This window comes from Equus caballus, chromosome 17, assembly GCF_041296265.1.
Source record: "Equus caballus isolate H_3958 breed thoroughbred chromosome 17, TB-T2T, whole genome shotgun sequence".
In the NCBI taxonomy this organism is placed as follows: Eukaryota; Metazoa; Chordata; class Mammalia; order Perissodactyla; family Equidae; genus Equus; species Equus caballus.
Window position 1 is genome coordinate 49,288,805 of NC_091700.1, and position 21,677 is coordinate 49,310,481.

Here is a 21,677-nt window from a genome sequence, read left to right on the forward strand (position 1 = left end):
TAGGGTAATCCAGATATGACTGAGAGTTAGAATTGGGAGTAAGGAGACATGTGAGAGACCTTCAAAGGAAGAATGGGCAAAATTTGCAGACTGGATACAAGAGAAGCTATTGCTTGCCCACTGTGTCCTGTGTGCAGTAGAGTTATTTGACCTACAACCCTGTGAAATAGATATTATTAATCCCATTTTACACATGCGGGTCTGGATTTAGAGAGTAAGTCACTAATCCAAAATCACACAATAAGTAATGGAAATCCTGGGATTAAATTTAAGTCTGTCTGATCCAGAGCCACACTACATCTCATTAATCTATTCTGACACAAAGGAGATGAGCCACAGGGCTTCTCATCTTTCTAGCCAGGAAGATTGTGATATTCATTCCTGCCATTGAATGGAATAGAAATTGGAAGGCAAAGCCCATTTAGGAAGAATAATGATATGTGGTTTTTTAATTATGAAGTGTGTGGTTATAGTGAGCATCCATTGAGAAATATCCAGTAAATGCTTAAGTTGTGTAACCAGAGCTTTGGCAAAAGAACAGAATTGAGGAGAAATATTTGATAGCTGTTAGCACAGAGATAATGTCTGATACTGAGAGAGTGAGGGAGAGTGCGTAGAGAGGGAACATTCAGGGCACCAAACCTTGGAGAGTGGCCACATTTAGAAAGATAGACTAGTTGGCAAAAGAAAAAGAAGAGTCAGATAAGCAGAAAAAGGATGAGGACAGTATACCATTATGGAAACAGGAGAGAGTTTAAGGGGAATATAATCAGAAACAGCAGCGTTTTATTATTATAAAAAAGAATAGTGGGAAATGTCAGTGACCTCTAAGATGTATATTTTGAATCTGACTTTCAAGAATGAAAGGGAGATGAACTTAGGAAGAGAGCTTCTGTTCCAGGTGTGTAGAGTAGGCTAAACAGTGGTTGGGAAACTTTTCTTTTAGATATACTGACTCACTGGCAAAATAAAATAAAGATATTTTAAAAAGTAAAAATCCCTTTTTTTTAAAGAAAAATTTTAAATATTTCACTCATATACCTTTAAAATGAAAGACTAAGAATAAACCTCTATTCATTAAAATTGTAAAATAATTTTTAAAAATTGATTTATTATTTATATCAGGAAAAGAAAAAGATGTGGATAGAAAAAGACTAAAATAGAGAAAGGGAAAAAGTATCTACTTTATAAAATATGTATATTAAATGATATCTTTTTCTATGTTTAATTGAAATAGCTGGGAACTCACAGAGAGGAACTCCACAGAGATTCACATAGCACTGAAAACTAAGATTGAAAAGAAACATGCTTTCGTGCAAAAATTCAGACATCAAGTGACTTAAAGTCTTGCAGTTTTGTGACTATAGGTACAGACAGGGACGATACTCAACCATTACATAAATAGTTCAAACTAAATGTTTACAACGTCGTCTTTGTGGAAGCAGTGCGGGATGATGGCTCTTGATATGGAGTGTAGGTCTGACGTGTTATTCTGTATACCTGCTATCTAATGAACTGATATATTTTCCAAGTTAAAGGGATTCTATGAAATGTGTTAGATTATTTCCTCCCTCCCAACAAATTAATCTTTATAATTATATTTTATTATTCTCTGCTCACCAGTTGAATTCAGGGAGAGGTCACTTAAAGTAATGTGATGATTAATTTTATGTGTCCAGAAGACATACTTTTCACCACAACTGTGAGAAATAAATTTGTGAGAGGAGCCCCAGCATGCTTGCAGAGCTCTGTGATCACTCTTCTCTGTAGGCCAGACCTTACAATGGGAACTCTGGTAACTGAATTGGAAATCTAAAGGGAATGGGAATAATTGGATCTCAGGGTGGCAGGGGCCAAGTGATGGCACTCAACATTCAAGGGCAAGATGGGCATGGTTACCGTAATGGACAGCAGAGTCACAGCGGCAGTCAGAAGAGTCTGACTTGCGTAGACTTAGGATGTGGGCTGGTTGATCATGGTGTCCTTAGAAGTAAAGTAAAATGGGAGCCTGCTACGTTCTTACTTGATCTGTGTAAGCAGGAAAGTTCTAGGTCAAGTGAACAAAAGTGTAACCTCTATCATAAGAACAGAAGTCGTGGTCCCTCAATCAATTCCTGGTCTTGAGCTAGTTTGTAGACCCCAAAACCCCTTGAATGAGGGGAAGGCCATGTCCCCTTCAGGAACCCGGTACACTCCCCAAAATTTATGCTGTTAATCTTTCTCTTAGTCTTCCCCAAAGGGGCCTCTGGTCTTTTACCAGGGTAACTGTGCCTTGGGGAAAAGGGAATAATTATATCTTTCAGGTACTACTGGACACTGGCCCTGAATTGATACTAACTCTAGGAGACCCAAAACATCTCTGTGGTCTGCCAGTCAGAGTAGGGGCTTATGGAGGTCAGATGATCAATGAAGTTTTAGCTCGGGTTTGTCTCACAGTGGGCCCAGTGGGTCCTTGAACCCATCACGTAGTTATTTCCCCAGGTCTGGATGTGTAATTGGAACAGATATACTCAGCAGCTGGCAGAATCCCCACATTTGGTTCCCTGACCTGTGGAGCAGAGACTATTATGGTAGGAAAGGCTAAATGGAAGCTGCTAGAACTGCCTCTACCTGGGAAAATAGTAAACCAAAAGCAATCCCACATTCCTGGAGAGATTACAGAGATTAGTTCCACCATCAAGGACTTGAAAGATGCAGGGATGCTGATTCCCGCCACATTCCCATTCAGCTCACCGACTGGGCCCGTGCAGAAGATAGATGGGTCTTGGAGAATGACAGTGGGTAACTGTAAACTTCACCAGGTGGTGACTCCACTTGCAGCTGCCGTACTAGATGTGGTTTCATTGCTTGAGCAAATTAACACCGCCTGCTTCCTGGAATGCAGTTATTGATCTGACAAATGCTTTTTTCTCCATACCTATCAATAAGGCCCACCAGAAACAGTTTGCTTTCATAGCTTCACTGTTCTACCTGAGTTATATCAGCTCTCCAGCCCTGTGTAATAATTTAGTTCAGAGGGATCTTGATGTCTTTCCCTTCCACAAGATGTCGTACTGGGCCAGGAGAACTGATGGTGTACATCCAGTAACCACTGATACTTGTTGACAGCTAAGTGTCAGCACCACTAAATGCTCTACAAGTGTTTATCACAGTTACTCCTCACGACCATCCTTGGAGAGTAGGTTGAATTCAGGGCTATGTCATATGCTTACATGAGGCTTGAAGCATTACTCACATAATCTACAGTATGAATGGCTCCCCCTTCAGGTGTGCAGTGCTGTAGCTCAAGTTATATATTATGATCACTTACAAATAAGGAAACCAAAGCATTGACAAGTTAAGTAACTTGCCTGTGGACACACAGCTAGGAAGAGGTAGAGCTTGAATTTGAACTCAGGCAGCCTAAGACTGGTTCTCTTATTCTATACAGTAAAGTTGCAGCCTTCTTCTTTTCAGCTCACATAAATTCAAATATTTATGCTCAACATGAAGTAAAGGGGGTAGGAGGAATAATTTTAAAAGTAGAGAATGAATGTAAGATGGGATGTTTAAATTGTGGTCTCACTCAGTCTCAGTTCCTGGTTATTTTTCATAATATGATCATCTTACTAAACTGTGAGTGGGAAATAAGTGATTTTTTTGTATCATCTGACCCCTAAATGCATGCCAGCTTCTTTTTCTGGTATTCAGGAAAATAGACAGTAGTCTGCTCCGTTGCTGGAGGAAGACTGGCTGTGCTGGACGTTATTAGGAGACAGTACATCAGTCTCTGATAAAGATACCTTCCTAGGGCAGTTTCTAGGGAAATCGAAAACTATGTGTAATTTTTGTCTAACATGTTGACTTTGGAAACCAAGTAGGTTAGATCTGACTATAAGACTGTTTCTTCTCACAGTTAGAAACAGTGAGAAAACAATACAAGATATGAAAGAACCCCATAGATCAGGATTAGAAATGAAGTGATAGACTCAGGAAAGAATTAGAAATAGAAGAAGAATCACTTCAGAAATGAAGAATAAATCAGAAGGAACATATGAGCAGATAAACGGAACGGATAATGCCTTAAGAAAATAGTAGTCAAAAAGAGGAAATCTTTTTAGAATCAAAAAGAAATGAAGAGGGGCCAGGCCGGTGGTGCAGCAGTTAAGTTTGCACGTTCTGCTTTGACAGCCTGGGGTTCACGGGTTTGTATCCTAGGTGCGGACATGGCACTGCTCGTCAAACCATGCTGTGGCAGGCGTCCCACATGTGAAGTAGAGTAAGATGGACATGGCTGTTAGCTCAGGGCCAGTCTTCCTCAGCAAAAAAAGAGGAGGATTGGCAGCAGATGTTAGCTCAGGGCTAATCTTCCTCAAAAAAAGAAAAAGAAATGAAGAAAAGTAAAAAGGAGTCAAAGAAAATGATATGAAGATAGGCCAAGAAGATTGATAACGTGATGAAAAGAATCAGAGAAGATACTGTATGTTATGTATTGCTGTGTAACAAATTACCAAAACTTAGCAGCTTTAAAGCAACAAAGTTTTTTTATCTCACAATTTCTGAAGGTCAGGATTTGGGTGGCAGCTTTCCTGAGAGGTTCTGGTACAGGGTCTCGTGAAATTGAGGTCAAGCTGTTCGCTGGGGCTGTAATCATCCCAACACTTGACTGGGGTTTAAGGGTGTGTTTGAAAGCCCGCTTGGTTGTTGGCAGACCTCATTTTCTCATCATATGGGCTTTCTCCATAGGGCTGCTCACAACACGGCAGCCTGTTTCTCCCAGAGTGAGTGATGTGAGAGAGAGAGAGGAAGTTAACTCTCAATAGGGAAGCCATGGTTCTTTGTAACCTAATTTCAGAAGTTGTACCAAGTCTCCCGTCTGCTATGCATCATACGGACCAGGAGAGGGAGCTACAAGTGTGTGAACAGCAGGAGGCAGGGCTCATGGGGGCTGTCTTTGAGGCTGCCTACCGCTGGTACTAACATATTTCAACAACATTCTTCAGAAATAGGAAAAAAAAAGATGTGAAGTCACATGTTTAAAGAACATGTATGAAGATCTCCAGCCAGAATGACAATACTAAATCATATTCTAATAAAATTATTGGACTTTAAAAAATACAAGGAAAAAAATCTATTAGACGTGGAGACAAAAAGAGCCTGTGACTTGTAACGGAAAGAAAATGAGATTTTCATCAGGCTTTTCAATAGTAACACTTTGTGCCAGAAAGAGATGAAGTTCATTCAAGGAAAGAAAATTTGAGTTAAGAATTTTATGATCAACAGAACTGACTTATAAGTATAGGGGTACAAACTGTTATAAATACATAAGAATTCAGGACATACTCTTCCTACGATCCCTTTCTGAGGAATCTACTAGAAAACAAAACTTCAGACCATTAAAATATGAGGTATCAACATAAGAAGTGGAGGTGAGCATTAAATATGTGGTTATGTAAAGAATTAGGAATAATTGAGAGCTAAGAGAAAGAATACATTATATAAAGACTGTAAGATCTGACGGTATAGATAGAGAACAACCATTTAAAAAATGGGGGGAGAATGAGACGAACATATGCAAAAAAGTGTTAATGTTTTTGGTAATCACATTGGTGGTAGACCTAGTGTTGTTATTCTGAGACTGCAGTATGTGTCATATGGGATAAAACAGATGAGTAATTATGGGATATTCTAATTCTGGTATCCTCTCTGTCTGAAAATCAAGAGATGCAAGAGTAAAAGAGAAGAGGTTGTAATCTTGAATTTACATTTGAAGTATCAATTGTCAAGAACTGTGAATGGTTAAGATTTTACCCTACTTGCAAGCTAAAAAGTTAGCGTGCAGCAGTTTCATGGGTTGGAGACAAAAGACAGTAAATTACAGTAGTAGCAATAACCAGAATATCAGCATTTTTGTGCTGGTTCCATGAAGCCCAAGTCCCACAAGGCAACTCGAAGAAGGCCAGATGATACCAGCCCACACAGTAGGTTTCATTACAGGAGAATAACCCTGAGTTTAGGGATCTCAATTCTTTTTTTTTTTTTAAAGATTTTTTTTTTTTCCTTTTTCTCCCCAAAGCCCCCCAGTACATAGTTGTATATTCTTCATTGTGGATCCTTCCAGTTGTGGCATGTGGGACGCTGCCTTAGCGTGGTTTGATGAGCAGTGCCATGTCTGCGCCCAGGATTCGAACCAACGAAACACTGGGCCGCCTGCAGCGGAGCGCGCAAACTTAACCACTCGGCCACAGGGCCAGCCCCTCAATTCTTTTTTAATGGGCAGTAAGCATGCCTGTCCATTGCTCTAGAAGACGATGCTATCTTCCAAGGCTGGAAACAAACTTGTCTTTTGCTCTGGAGGGAGACATTTCTCCAAAGCTGTTCACTATACAGACACCCTTAAAAAAGATAGTCTGGAACAAAGGGGCAGGAAGTGCCTTATTTGCAAGATGTACAGAAACACAAGAAATTGTGTCTCAGCATCAGTATGAACTCATGAGGTATTTCCTATGTCTGTCTGCTGAAAAGGCCTAGAAACAATGACCAACTCAGCAGTAGTGAACATCCCTAGCACCAAATAGTGAAATATTATTTCTCTCTGAAAGGAAGCAGGGCTTCTTGGAGAAATGGCTGATTCCAGGTCAGAGCAAGAAATGTTCAAGATAATCCTGGAAAATCTTTTTATGCCATAACAAGAGGCATGTCAGAAAACTCAGAAATTAACTTGAAAAGCCTCCCACTGGCCAAAGATGGGTCAAGTTCAGCTTCAATAATAATAATTACAATTGATTTAAACATGCTAGATGTGTTCACATCCTTGAGTTCATAATGATATTTTTAAAAATAATTGGTCATCTTCAGAGGATTAAAAGGACCCCAATTCATTATATGGCAAACAATATATATTGGTAAAACCGGTGAAGGGACAGAATCAAGCATTTATCCTGCCTTTCCTACATAACTGTATCACTGGGTAATCAAATAGTAGACAAAGGGAAATGTCTCTTTATAAATGTATTTTAACTAATAAGTGAGAAAAATGATAGAATTAGACTACCACTATTTTATAACCCCCATGATACGTTACGCATCAAAGGCTGTCAAGCCCATAGAAAGAGAGATAACCAGACATTACATGCCTCCTGCAGTCTTGTGAAGGAGCTCAAGTTGGTGTCTGCTCCAGTCTCTGGATCCAGCTGCTAAATTGCAGCCAGTACAGAGGGGAGAAGAACAGGTCGAATTGTGCCAAAAGTACGTAATCAGCAAAACCAGACTGTGAGAAATTCTGCAGATCAACAGCCCAGGTTCTTCAACATATAATTTGTAGGAAACAAAAGAGATGGATGATGAACCTATAGATTAAGAGATTTAAAAGACATATCAGGGTGGGCCCCATGGCTGAGTGGTTAAGTTCAAGTGCTCCGCTTCCATGGCCCGGGGTTCCGCTGGTTCGGATCCTGGGTGCAGACATGGCACCGCTCATCAGGCCACGCTGGGGCAGCATCCCACACAGTACAACCAGAGTGACCTAAAACTAAAATATACAACTATGTACTGGGGAGATTTGGGGAGAAAAAGCAGAAAAGAAAAAAAGAAGATTGGCAACAGTTGTTAGCTCAGGTGCCAATCTTTAAAAAAAAAAAAAAGACATATCAAACTTTTTTAAATGGACAAGACTAAACTGTAATGCTTAGGGAAGCACATTTAGGTAATAAAATTATAATAAGGAAAGAAAAGTCAAGATACTAGTTACTCATTAGAAGGGGTGGGGAAGGTTTGGGATGACTGACAGAAGTCTTTTTCTTTTCTTTTTTTTTAAAGATTTTATTTTTTCCTTTTTCTCCCCAAAGCCCCCCAGTACATAGTTGTATATTCTAGTTGTGGATCCTTCTAGTTGTGGCATGTGGGACGCTGCCTCAGCGTGGTTTGATGAGCAGTGCCCTGTCCGCGCCCAGGATTCGAACCAACGAAACACTGGGCCGCCTGTAGCGGAGTGTGCGAACTTAACCACTCGGCCACAGGGCCAGCCCCAGAGTTCTTTTTCTTGATCTTGTGGTCATTAAGCCATACATTTGACTCATGTAGTTTTCTATGTCTGTATATTATTTTATAATAAAAAAAATTTTTTTAATGTTTGATAAGAAGCTAGCCTAGGCATTAAGATTTTTTGTGCTTATCTTCCTGTTCCACAGATAAGAGAGAGCTAAATTTCAATGAATTTTTTTAAAACTTGAGAGGATCTATAGTTATTTATCATTATCAAAGTATTATATTATTGATCATTCTTTTATATATGGCACCATATTAGCCTAAGATTGCATACAGTAGTTCAATGCAGAAAACATCCTAGTATTCCTTTTTTTCTAATAGTGTTTTTATAAAATTAAAATTTGTTCTTTATAGATAATTTAGAAACAAAAGGAGTAAAAAAAGTAAAATAAAAAATATGCTGTTATTCTGTTCACCAGAGATAACCATAAATAATATTTTGATGTGTTTCCTTTTATGTATTAATACACTTACATTGGGAAAATCTAGTTTTGTCCCTTCTATGTGATTGCAACTTAGGTTCTGTACTCACATTCGAGCCATAGATTGAGGGCATTTAAGACCCGGATCCCTTTCAGAGTAGAGTTCATTAATGTTTCCGGCTGGTTTTTTTTCCTAGGTGGGCTACATCATGCGGCTGCCCGAATTTCCGGGGACAGTGTCTATAAGCATTTGAAGTATGAAGGTGGGATTCACCGAGTTCAGCGGATCCCTGAGGTGGGCCTGTCGTCAAGGATGCAGCGCATTCACACAGGAACAATGTCAGTTATTGTCCTCCCTCAACCAGATGAGGTAACCTCCCCCAGAGACATTGCAAACGCACTTGTCTGATAAATGGGTGTTGTGCTGAGAAGCCTTAGCTTCCAGGAAAATCTGTGATTTCCAGGGTTGCAGAGTGAACTTCACAGACTCTAGCCAGAAATCCTTACCTCTTCCCCAGGTAGAGTTGCCCTTCTTATCCCTGAGCAAGATGTTTTGTTTTATTTTAAATAGAAATGACTTCTCTTCATAAAACAGAATCCATGACACTTTTAAAATGTGGTTCCCTAAGTTTTATCTTAGGAAACAAAATGAATTCCACAAATAATATTTTGAAGTCAGTGATATAATATCCATATGGGATCTATATTGTATTAATTCAATACAGCCGTATTCCCCATATTTTTCTTTTTCCTAACCGTTTTTAAAAAAAATTTTAAACATGCAGAAAGTTGAAAGAATACCACACTGAAAACTTCTGTAACCTTCACCTGGAGTCAACGATTGTTTACATTTTGCCACATTTGCTAGATTACTATAGATGTGTGTTTATATATATTTTTTATTTTTCTATTTTAATTTTTTCCTGAGGAAGATTCACCCTGAGCTAACATCCGTTGCCAATCTTTCTCTTTTTTTTTTTGTAAAGATTTTATTTTTTTCCTTTTTCTCCCCAAAGCCCCCCGGTACATAGTTGCATATTCTTAGTTGTGGGCTCTTCTAGTTGTGGCATATGGGACGCCGCCCCAGCATGGCTTGATGAGCGGTGCCATGTCCAGGCCCAGGAATCGAACTGACGAAACACTGGACCACCTGTAGTGGAGCGTGAGAACTTAACCACTCAGCCACAGGTCCAGCCCCCATCTCTCTTTCTTTTTTTTTAACGTGAGCCACTGCCATAGCATGGCCGCTAACGGATGAGTGCTATGGTTCTGTGCCTGGGAACTGAACCTGGGCTACTAAAGCGAAGCGTGCCGAACTTGAACCACTAGGCTGTTGGGGCTGGCTCTGTATATACATTCTATTTATTTATTTATTTTATTTTAATTATTTATTTTTGAGGAAGATTAGCCCTGAGCTAACTGCTGCCAATCCTCCTCTTTTTGCTGAGGAAGCCTGGCCCTGAGCTAACATCCATGCCCATCTTCCTCCACTTTATATGTGGGACGCCTGCCACAGCATGGCTTGCCAAACGGTGCCATGTCTGCACCCGGGATCCGAACCGGCGAACCCTGGGCCACCAAAGCGGAACATTCGCACTTAACCACTGGGCCACCGGGCCAGCCTGTATATACATTTTTTAAGTGACCTATAAAGGATATAGCAGACACTATGAGACTTTACCCCCAAATCTTCAGCTTACGTCTGCTGGGAATAGGACATTCTCCTACATAAACTCCATACAATGGTCTATGAAGATCAATCATAACTCTGTAATATTATTGTTTAGGAAACCCTCCTGTGTGTTCTGTCTACTCACAGAATACTTCTATACTCCATGTGTGGAGTTTTTTTCCCCCATCAAACAATTCTTCAGTTCTCTATGGACACCAAGTAGGTGTCCTACAATTCAACTAAGTTCTGACACTGTCTACCTGGAGATAGCCTTAGATCTCACAGGCTAAGGGCTCAGTCCCAGAAGACTGCCTTCCCTCCCACTTCAGAGACCCATCGCAAGTCCAGCTTGTCACCTGTGCTTCTGACCATTTGGCTGTAAATCAAGAGGTTCCCACGATCCCCCCTGCAGGTTTGATAATTTACTGAAGTGGCTCACAGAACTCAGGAAAACATTGTACTTACTAGATTAATGGTTTGTTATAAAGGATACAACTCAGGAATAACCAGATGGAAGAGTTGCATAGGACAAATATGTGGGAAGAGGTGCAGACTTCCATGCCCTCTCCAGGCTTGTCGTGCTTCCAGCACTGCCACATGTTCACCAGCCTTGGAAGCTCTCTGAACCTTGTACTTTTAGGAGTTTTATGGAGGCTTTCACACATAGCCACGATTGATTAAATCATTGGGTGTTGGGGATTAATTCAGCCTTGAGCCCTGCTCTCCTCCCTGGGGGTTTGGGGGTGGGGGCTGGAGCTGAAAGTTCTGACCCTCTGATCCCATGGTTGGTTTCCCTGGCAGTTAACCCCCATCCTTTGGGTTATCTGGGGCTTTCCAAAAGTCACTTCATTAACATAAACTCAAGTGCAGTGGAAAGGGACCTGTTATGAATAACAGAAGACAGCTTTTCTCTCTTATCACTCAGGAAATCCTGAGGGTTTTAGGAGCTCTGTACCAAAGCTCTGTACCAAAGCTTCATTTGGATGAAGACCAAATTTATGTTTCTTATTATAAATGACGATATCACAATTATCCAATATCTAGTCCATTTTATAGTTCCCCACTTATCCCCAAAATATTTTTATAGCTTTTGTTTAACCAAAACCCCATAAGTTTCACACATTGCAATTAGTTGTTAGATCTCTTTAAGTCTAGAACAGTTTCCCAACCTTTTTCTTTTTTTTCTTTTTTTAAAGATTGGCACCTGAGCTAACAACTGTTGCCGACCTTTTTTTTCCCTGCTTTTTTTCCCCCCGTCCCTCCAGTATATAGTTGTATGTTTTAGTTGTGGCGTGTGGGACGCTGTCTCAGTGTGGCCTGACGAGTGGTGCCATGTCCGTGCCCAGGATCCGAACCAGCAAAACCCTGGGCCGCCGAAGTGGAGTACATGAACTTAACCATTTGGCCACAGGGCTGGCTCCCCAACATTTTTTTTTAATGACGTTGACTTTTTGAAGAGTCTAGGCCCTTTGTCTTGTAGACTGTCCCATATTCTGGATCCATCTGGTTGTTTCTTCATGGTACTCTTTAACTTGTTCCTTTATCCCCTATATTATATTGAAAGTTGTATGTAAATGTTCCGTTCCATTCAGTTTACGCGTTTTGAGCAGGAATACTTTATAGGGGTAGTTATATTCATGTTGCATCTTACCAGAAGGCACATAATATCCGATTGTCCCACTTCTAGTGAGGATTAGTTTGAGCATTTAGTTAAGATGGTGACCACAAAAATATGTGTATTTTGAAAGTAGCTTTTTCCCTTTGCAATTACTAAGTAATCTCTAGGGTACATATATCCTCTTCCCAACACTTTTCTTCCACGGTTTTAACATCCATCCATTATCTTTGCCTGAATCAGTTACTTAGTTTCAGGTTGCAAGATGGTGATTTTCTAATTCTATCATTCCTTGTACATGTATTAACTGGCATTCTTTTCTTTTTCTTTTTTTTTTTTTTTAATTTTTTTTTTTTAATTTTTTTTTTTATTTTTTCCTTTTTTCTCCCCAAAGCCCCCCGGTACATAGTTGTGTATTCTTCGTTGTGGGTTCTTCTAGTTGTGGCATGTGGGACGCTGCCTCAGCGTGGTCTGATGAGCAGTGCCATGTCCGCGCCCAGGATTCGAACCAACGAAACACTGGGCTGCCTGCAGCGGAGCGCGCGAACTTAACCACTCGGCCACGTGGCCAGCCCCAACTGGCATTCTTTTCTGTAGAATACTTTCCTCTCCACTACCTTCTCTCCTCCTTGCTTTTTGCTTTCTTTCTCTTTTATTTTACCTCATTATAAACTCATATATTGAGTTTCATATATTGACCTTATTATAGACATATGGATTTATTTTTTAAATTCAGTGAGTTATAAGCACTATTGTTTTTGATGTTCAAATTGTCTCAGATTTGGCCAGTAGTAGCCTTTTAGGGGTAACCTATTTTGAAATTGACCCCATGAGTCTTTGAGTGTGTCCTTGCTTTCTAGTATAATTAGATATCCCATAATAAATGATAAATATGGGGAAAAATTTTAAATGTCCCCTCAAAAACAGGCTATTTTATCACTATTTGTTTATATATATGTATGTTTGTGTGTGTGTATAGAGAGAGAGAGAGAAGAAAATGTCCTAAAGCTGCCATAACAAATTACCACAAACTTTAAATTTATTCTCACAGTTCTAGATACCAGGAGTCCAAAATCAAAGTATTGGTAGGGCCATGGTCCCTCCAAAGGCTCTGGGAGAGAATCTTCCCTTGCCTCTTCCAGCTTCTGGTGTCTCCAGGTGTTCCTTGGCTTAAAGCTGTACAATTCCAATCTCTGCCTACGAATTCACATGGTCTTCTCCTCTTCTTTCTCCTCTAGGTATCTCTTATAAGGACACTTGTCATTGGATTTAGGGCCTATCCGAATAATCCAGGATAATCTCTTCTTAACTCAGTTACATCTGCAAAAACCCTTTTTCCAAATAAGGTTCCAGTGGTTAGAGCAAGAACATGTCTTTTTGGGTGTCTCTGCTCAGTCCACTAATAAAGGCATGCACACACACATGCACATGCACGTGCACACAATGAATTATCATTATTCGCAGTAGTTAGGTTCTATGAAGTCATAGCAAACAGTGATTTAGTGAATACTGAACTATTTCTCCTAGGAGGGAAAAAATTATGTATATATAATCATATAGATTATAATCTTAAATCCTAAAAACAACTCACCCTAGTAGATTCTGTTTTATTTTACAAAAGAGAAAATGGAATTGAGAAGTGTTAAGTGACTTGCCTGAGGCTGCCTTCCTAACAGGTGCCAGAGTTGGGATTCAGACCCCATCCAGCTGGCCCCCGAGCTGGGACTTCTTGCACTATGCTGCTCTGCACCCTCCTGTCTTCATCGTCTGCTCATCTTTGTAGGAGCTGAAACAAGAAAGCAGACTGTCACTTTGTTTGACCTTGGCTGGAAACATGCCCCTGTAGAGCAATTGGAATTTTTGCTGCTTTGTGCGTGTCTGCAAATGACTGTGAAAGTGCTGCAATAATTGATTTGAGGGAACAAATAAATTTTAGTAAGCAGGTGAATTTGCAAATACAGGATCAGGGAATAATGAGTATATATACTTACATACATATATATATTTTGTTTATTTTGCATCTAATGTAGCTTTGTGGGATGATGGATGATGAAACTTTGAAAGATCTCATAACTCAGTCATCTCATAGCATCATGAGTCAGTGTTAAAAAATAGCATCCATTGGAATAGGGAGTTTATGGTCCTTTCTTTGGTATAAGATATTTCACCTCTTAGTCTAATGGCTATGACTTATCTTAATACAAAACAGTACAGTTTATTTGAAAAATCTTGGAATAAATTTAGTATTCGAAGTATTTGTTGAGTGTAGAATTTACTTATGTTATACATTTTGTTCTAGGTAGATGTGAAAGTGGACCCCAAGGATTTGCGAATAGATACATTTCGAGCCAAAGGAGCAGGAGGGCAGCATGTTAATACAACTGATAGTGCTGTCAGACTTGTGCATGTCCCCACAGGTAAGCAAGTCCCTTTGCTTTTATACTTTTAACTTTTTTTCACATCTTATAAAACTGTTCAGCGTTTAGAAGGAAATAGTCCTATGTTAGTGTCTGGTTCCTTGCACAAACCCTTTAAAGGTGAAACTGGGGTTATGAGTCTGAGGTCCCCTGTGTGTTTATATTCTCCATCTGTTTGGAAAAGGTACTTCTCTCAAAGGATGCAGACCTGTTCAGAGAAGCTGTCCAGGTGTACTGGACAAGAGTGTGCAACCAGACGTGCTCCACCCTAAAAACAAATGAAATGCAAAAGTAATATTGGACGTGCCACTGCCAGGGATCTTCTGTCACCTTGTAGATTGACTGCCAGCTCCATTGCATTCCTGCTGTTATTTTGAATGTTGGTAATTTTGGTACACTGTGAGAGTTTTGCAGTCCTCAATGCAATAAGTATTTCTGTCATTTTTCAGATTTTTAAACTTTTTTTAATTTCTTTTCTTTTTAAATTAATTTTTACATTACATGTATATGATTTTAAAAGTCCAGTGATAACGTCCTATAGCAAAAAACAGCAGCTCGCTAGACGTCTTCCTCCTCCCCATCCCTCCTTCCTCAACCCTAAATTCCAGTTACCCAGAGGCAACTCCCTTAAACTCTTAGCTATTCTTTTTCTGGTAATTACTGCAGTATTTCTAAATAACAGGCAGATAGTACTGTTCCAATCAATTAATTATAAGATTATATATTGACTTTTTAACGTAGTAGATGAAGATTTTGGCTCTCTTATAATATCCTCTTCCTAATGTATTTATGTTTGGGCAAAATTAATCTTCACTGTTTTTACATAATGAGCAGGTAAATAGTGTTCACTGTTGAGTCAAGTAGTATACTGTGATTTCATTTCCTAAAGTTAGTAATTACCTCATTTTTTTATTTGCTTAGTTTTCTTTGATTCTAAGTCTTCCTACATTTTCCAAAAGCTCTATAAAATGAAATTAACTCAATTTTCTACAGGGCTGAGGCTTTGTGGCGACACCTCTGATGGAACACTCCATTATTATGGATGGGTTGCTCTCCAGGGCTGCCGCGCAGAGGTGGTCCTGGTCACCAACAGTCAGGGAGTTCCCTTCATCTCTGTTCTGTGTTTGAGCCTCCTGTTTCTTAGATCCCATATCATCTGTCTTAGTTTACTCCCTCATTTTAGCAAAGCTCACCTTTAAGTGGCTTCCTGAGAGAAGGTGCGTGAGACATAAATATTTTGAGACTTTGTATATCTGAAAATAGCTTTATTCTAGCTTCATACTTCACTGATCGTGAACACTTGTTGAAAATCGTTTCCACGTGTAACGTTTAAAGCTTTTGTCCTCCATTGCATTTGTTTCTTTCAATTTGGAGACTCATGCTCTTCACTTCTGAAATATTTTCTTCAAGAATTTCTTACCATTTTCCTTTTTCTTCCTGGAATTTCTCTTAGTCAGATGTTAGACCTTTTGGATTCATTGTATAATTTTCTTCTTTTTTCTCTTACATGGTCTTTCACTTTATGTTTTAGTTATTTTTCCAACTCTTTCACTGAATTTTTAAAATGTATTCTTTTTAACAAAATTTTTCAAGAGCCCTTTCTTATTTTCACTGTGTCCCTTTTCTTAGCATCCTTTTGTTTTGTTGATGCATATTTCTTCTTTTATTGCTCAAGGATATTCATTTTAGTTTCCCTGAGGTTTTCTTCTGCTTTTTGCAACATCTCTGTTTTCTCTGAGTTTATTTCTTCTGTTTGTTTCGGTCTTGCTTCCATGTTGGAAATGTCTAGGAATCCTTGGCTGTGTGTATATATTTGAGAGTGAGATTCTGAAAGCTCTGAGTGCATGGGTGCCAGTTATCCACTGGTAAGTTTCAACTGTAGGGCAGTTAGATGAGTAATCAGCTTTTTTATTAGGGACCCCCAAATGTCAGTGTTTGCAGATCTTTTCTCTTGGGGAGTTTGTTTGCCCGGAGAAGGATCCTCCAGCCTACATCTGAGAGTGAGGTCAAGGTCTCACCATTCAGTAAGCAAACTTTGCTTAGTTTCAGGACCCATACCTCACATTTGCCCTCCTTTGAACCTAGTCTCAAGTCGGGGACTTTCCTTATTTAGTTCTCTAAAGACTATACCTCCTGCCTCCTACAGATTGAGGGAGGGGACTCGAAGATCTGCTTATTATATAGATTGTCTGTTTTTAGCCCCCGAATCATCAGCCTCGACTTCTGAAGTAGCCAGCGCCTCAATTCCTGAGCCTTTGTGGTGCTCAGCAGGGCAGATGGATGGCATCTCCCACTACAGGGAGCTGGTCTCACCTTCCTGCTCTGCTAAGTCGTCTGCTATTCTTTCGTTCACTTTCTGTCTTTATATATTGTGTTTGGGGACTACATACATCACCTCATGTTATTTCAGATGGAGTTTTTGTTCTTGTTTTAGTGTGATTTTTAAAAGAAAGAGGAGGCCATCTTGAAATCAGGTATCAATTTTAAATTCATTTCCAGCCAATTATTATTTCTTGTACTGTTTACAATAGCAAAAGTTAGAACAACCTAAATATCCAACAATAGGATAATTTTATAATTTGTCTTAAGTTTTCTTTGTGGATTTTTATTCCATAAGAAACTGTAAAAACTTAGAATATATACATGAGCAAAAGAGCAGAAAACATCTTTAACAATACCTAGTAATCATTGTTGGTATATATCTTTGGTGCATATCCTTTCAAATTCTTTTCTATGCATATATAAATATATCCTTTTTCACCAAAAATGAGGTTATAATTTTTGTAGCTTACCATAATTTACTTAAGAAATCCACAAGTTGTGGGATACTTGTTGTGTTTCATCTAAACACTGTATTCTATATTATAAGCAGAGCAGAACAGTAATTAGCTTAAGAAGAATTAAAAATTAAATTGAGAAAAAGTAAGGTAAAAGATGACCAAAATTCTGACAAAATGAAGCAAAATACTTTAAAACATAATGAAGGAATGTAAAACCACCCTGTGCCGCCATAAATTACTGATTTTACAAAAAGTGACTGATGTTTGTATTGCCAAACTTACCTTGGGCCAATTTATTTTTTACCCACTTAGATCTGGTTCTTTGATTTAAAGAGGCCTGAAACTTGACCCTCAAACAGTCCTCTTAGGCGAGGCGTGCCGAGGCCTGCTGACTCTTAGGAATCCACGTAGTTATGAGCAAGTGGTTTCTCGAGTCTACTTCTTACTTTGAGGTTTACCCTGATTTCAGCCTCTACAGCACTGCAGACTCAGCCTTTCTTCTATTTCTTCCATCCCAAAACCCTTAGCGTGGGAACTATGTTCCTGCTTCAACTCAAAGTGAGAGCTGTAGGTCACTCTTCCATTTTCTCCTTGCACATGGACTCTGATGAATCACTTTTTTTCTAACCTACTGCTTCTGTGTAACTCCATTTTCTACCATTGGAAGAGTAGTACCGTAGGGGTATGGTTAGATGTTTATACAGGGAAAAATTACTTTTTTTTGGTAAAATTTTTCAAAACAAGAATGAAGACAAATTAGTATTTTGTGCTTTAAAGGTAGCTTTTTAGTTTGTTACCCGTTGGTGAGTGAATGTGGACCTCTGTAATCCTTAGACTGCCTTTCTTCATCATTATAGATTATGGATAACACCTAATTGTTCCACATCAGATTTAATCTTTTACATCAGTTTGCACTTTTAAAGTTAAAGAATTTTTATTTAGCCTTTGATTATGTATAACTTATTTGATCTAACCTTAACCTAAGAATGTGTCAATTGAAAGACACATCACTATTTTATTACTATGAAGGAATAAAAAATCACTGCCAATTAAGCGATGATATTCCAATGATGGTAAGATGTATCCCAATTTCAGAGATGTTAAAAATTTTTTTAAATGAGCTTTTTAGAATAAAAATATGATATTTTTGTTCTCATTTATAACCACTAATATTTTAAATAATATATTTAGTTATTCCGCAAATGTATATTAAATACCCACTTGGTACTATTGCTACGTAGAATTTTGGAATCTCCTGTAGAGTACTGAAATAACACTGAGAAAACTTTTTTTCCAAAGCCCTTTTATAGTTTTTTAACAACCCCAGCACCTTGTTTCAACAGCTCTTCTATTATTCAACGTACCCTTTTTCCTCCCTATCCTCTGTGTCTAAGGGAATACTTATGATTAAATACTCCCCTATAGAAAGTGTGTTAAAATATATAATTGGGGGCCAGCCCATGGCCGAGTGGTTAAGTTCTCGAAGTCCGTTCCACGGCTCGGGGTTTCACTGGTTCGGATCCTGGGCGTGGACATGGTGCTGCTCGTCAGGCCACGCTGAGGCAGTATTCCACGTAGCACAACCAGAAGGACCTACAACTAAAATATACAACTATGTACTGGGGGTTTTGGGGAGAAGAAGGAAAAAGAAAAAGAAAAAATATATGTATATATAATATCAAGCAATTCCCTTAGGAATTACTGAACTGGTAAGAGTTTTAAGCTAAAATTTCTGACTTGAGCCACTGGACAGGAATAGTGCAGGTGTCTAGGCAAAATTCAGCATGGGTCAGCTGACAAGAAGAGGAATTTGAAACAAAGCTTATGACTGTCTGGCCATCTGGAAATGGAAATTTTCATATTCCTTTGGGTGGTGAAAAAAAGGATACCAGATTCAAGAGAGCTCCAGGCAAATGCCTGGAAGATGTGAGCAAGTTGGTGCCCCAGCTCAAACATGTGGCTGCAGCAAAACAGTCAAGAAATAAGTCTAAACTAATAGAGGTGAAACCTAGGTGCCCTACGAAAAGTATTAGCAGGTGTAGATTGTAGCTTATTCAGACAGGGAGGAAACATAATTTGGAGTAGAATTTGATAGAAATTTTTTAAATCTCCAGCAAAATAGTTACCACCATATTATTGCAGCTGGCCTAAGCTAATAGGGTTTTTGGGTTTTGTGATTCAGAAAGAAAAGTACCTTTCGCCGCTAATGTACCTGGAAGCAGAGCTGGACTCAGACCTTCAGAGTGGGAGCTGCAAAGTTAAGAACACATCTGATATCAAGGGTCAGCATTTCAGGGCTAGATTTGGGCGAGTAACTGGGCTGCACAGTGGGCCAAACCCACTCAGATCCCGAAGTTGGCTAACCAAAACGTATGTGGTTGGACGTGTTGATTAGCTGGATTTAGAACCAAGACAACTGAGAAACATTCAGTGTTAAACTCTTCCTTCTAAAGAGTTTGAGTTGTTTCTTTTCATTGGTTTCTATATGTAAAGTCATTTTTAAAACATCAGCTCCATGTGTATCTGTGACTTCAAGGGGAAGGGCTGAGTTCTCCTTGAGTAAAACAGAGAGTGGAGCAGGACTGCACAGTGGGTGGCAGTAGTTTGCTTTTGTTGAGCTGTGAAAGTATCTGGAAGGGCTGGGATGGAGAGGAGAGCTCTGGGAATCAAACGATGTAACCATCTGCATGCAGATATTGCTGCCTTCAGTCTTCTCTTCTGAAACTTCTTGTTTAGATATCAGAATGTAAATAGCCATCTACCGCTATTACCATCATAACCAAATATAGTTTCTGAAGTGTGCTAAATCTAAACTGCTTTTAATCCTTTATGATCTTTTCCTGATTGTTTCCTCAGTTAATCAGAAAATATCTCAGTTCTATCTTATTTTGGCTCGTGGAGGCTACAGTTTACCTCTGATCCCTGTTGCTTTTCAGGGCTTGTAGTAGAATGCCAACAAGAACGATCACAGATAAAAAATAAAGAAATAGCTTTGCGTGTGTTGAGAGCTAGGCTCTACCAGCAGATTATTGAGAAAGACAAGCGTCAACAACAAAGTGCTAGAAAACTGCAGGTAAGATTTATTTGATGTAATCATTTAACACCTCTGTACAAAAAGTCATCATTTTATGTAGAAAATGTAGTATTAATTCTTGATTAAATGGAAATTCTTAGAGCATAGGCAAACATGTTCATTTGTAAATAAGTAATAGTTTAAATGCATATAGACTAACAGATTATGGCTAAACTTGAACATGCCAATTGGCAAATGAGTAAATGAGATATGAGTAAAATAAAAATTATTTCCCTCCAGTGTTTATATCAGAAGTGTCTTGAGAGGAAATTGGTTTAAAAGATAAAATAATCCTCTGGAAATTAAGAGATTTTTAAGATTTTTAAATTTAAAAACCTCTGCTTTTATTGTAACTTTATGTGGGATCAAAAATAAATGGCCCTGCAGAAAACTGGTAACAGTGATTGCTACTGATGCAGTGTTGGGACAAGGGATAGAAGAGAGATTTATTTTTCACTGTATATCCTTTTGTACTATATACATGGATAGTATTATTTATTCAAATATATAAGTAGATAAGTTCTAAGCAAAATGAATGCATTATTGTTTTAAGTAAACAAAGTGTTGTATGATTTTAAATTCTAAAAAAAGTAGAATTTGTCTTTGAGGTAGGTTAGAAGAGAAAGGGGAACCCAGAAATAACTGTGCTTTTGTGTTATTTGCAGATAGGTGTGCTACAGTAAATTTGGAAGATTTTGTGGCCTTTTAGAATAATGAATTGTACAAAACTAAACATTAATTATTCTTTTTGCCTAGACAGCGTAGTCTTTTCACACTTTCGCCCTTCTAGTTTCCCTTACCCACATTCTAACCTGCAAGTAGTAAAAGTGACAGGATAAGTAATACGTTAGTCCTCTATTTATCGTGATCTCAGATCGAGCCACAGCATCTGTATATACATTTGCAGATAGGAACGCTCATTTACAAACCATTACTTCATGACAAGTAAGTGATAACATAAACATTATCAACTCTGCCACATTTGATTTAATAAAAGACATTGGGATTCATTTGCCATTTGACATTTTGGCTCCAGATGTTTCACACAGTAATTTTTAAAATAAGTATTCAAGATTGGCCTTATGCAAATTACATATGTCTGTCTTCTTCAGTAGTCTGGTTTAAAGGGCCAGAAAAGACCTCCTTGCCTCCCAATTAACTTGTCCATCTGTAGGAAATTTTTTTGTAGATATTTCTGATGCTCTGAAGTTTTTCTTCAGCTATTATATATAATAGCATTTATATGGAAGGCATTATGCCGGGTTCTCAACCCTGGCTCCACTTGTCACCTGAAGAGTTTTGTAGATGCCTAGGCCCCACCCCCAGAGATTCTGATGTAATAGATCTGGGTGGGGTCCTGGGCATTAATATGGTGCTTTGGGCTAGTAGTTTGCAAACCTGGCTGGTTGCAGAATGGATGGCCTGGGGAATGTTGTAAAGATACATAATGCCTGATTCAGTGTATCTGAGGTTGGGCTTTGGAATCTTTAATTTTAAAAAATTCTCCTGATGATCAGCCATCTTTAGGAGTTTAGTTTCATATCATTTGTTTTAGGGGGTTAAGAAAATAAGTTATGGAAATGTCTTTTTATCTTAAAACTTGAAAGCGAGAGAGGGTGTTGTGTGCCTCATGTGCTGGGGAGGTAGGGGAGAGGAGCAGACTGAGAAGAGTA

General features: G+C 38.8%; 1 protein-coding gene across 5 annotated transcripts in view; it reads left to right on the forward strand.

The window, feature by feature from the left end:
• Positions 1-21,677, forward strand: part of MTRF1 (mitochondrial translation release factor 1) — a 57,788-nt gene that overhangs the window by 29,266 nt on the left and 6,845 nt on the right. For all 5 annotated transcript variants that reach the window (XM_023621660.2, XM_023621661.2, XM_014732118.3 and 2 more), the window contains 3 exons: positions 8,645-8,817; positions 14,034-14,151; positions 19,868-20,004. In XM_023621660.2, the coding sequence (XP_023477428.2) occupies positions 8,645-8,817; positions 14,034-14,151; positions 19,868-20,004 (428 nt within the window). The remainder of the gene's footprint in view (positions 1-8,644; positions 8,818-14,033; positions 14,152-19,867; positions 20,005-21,677) is intronic.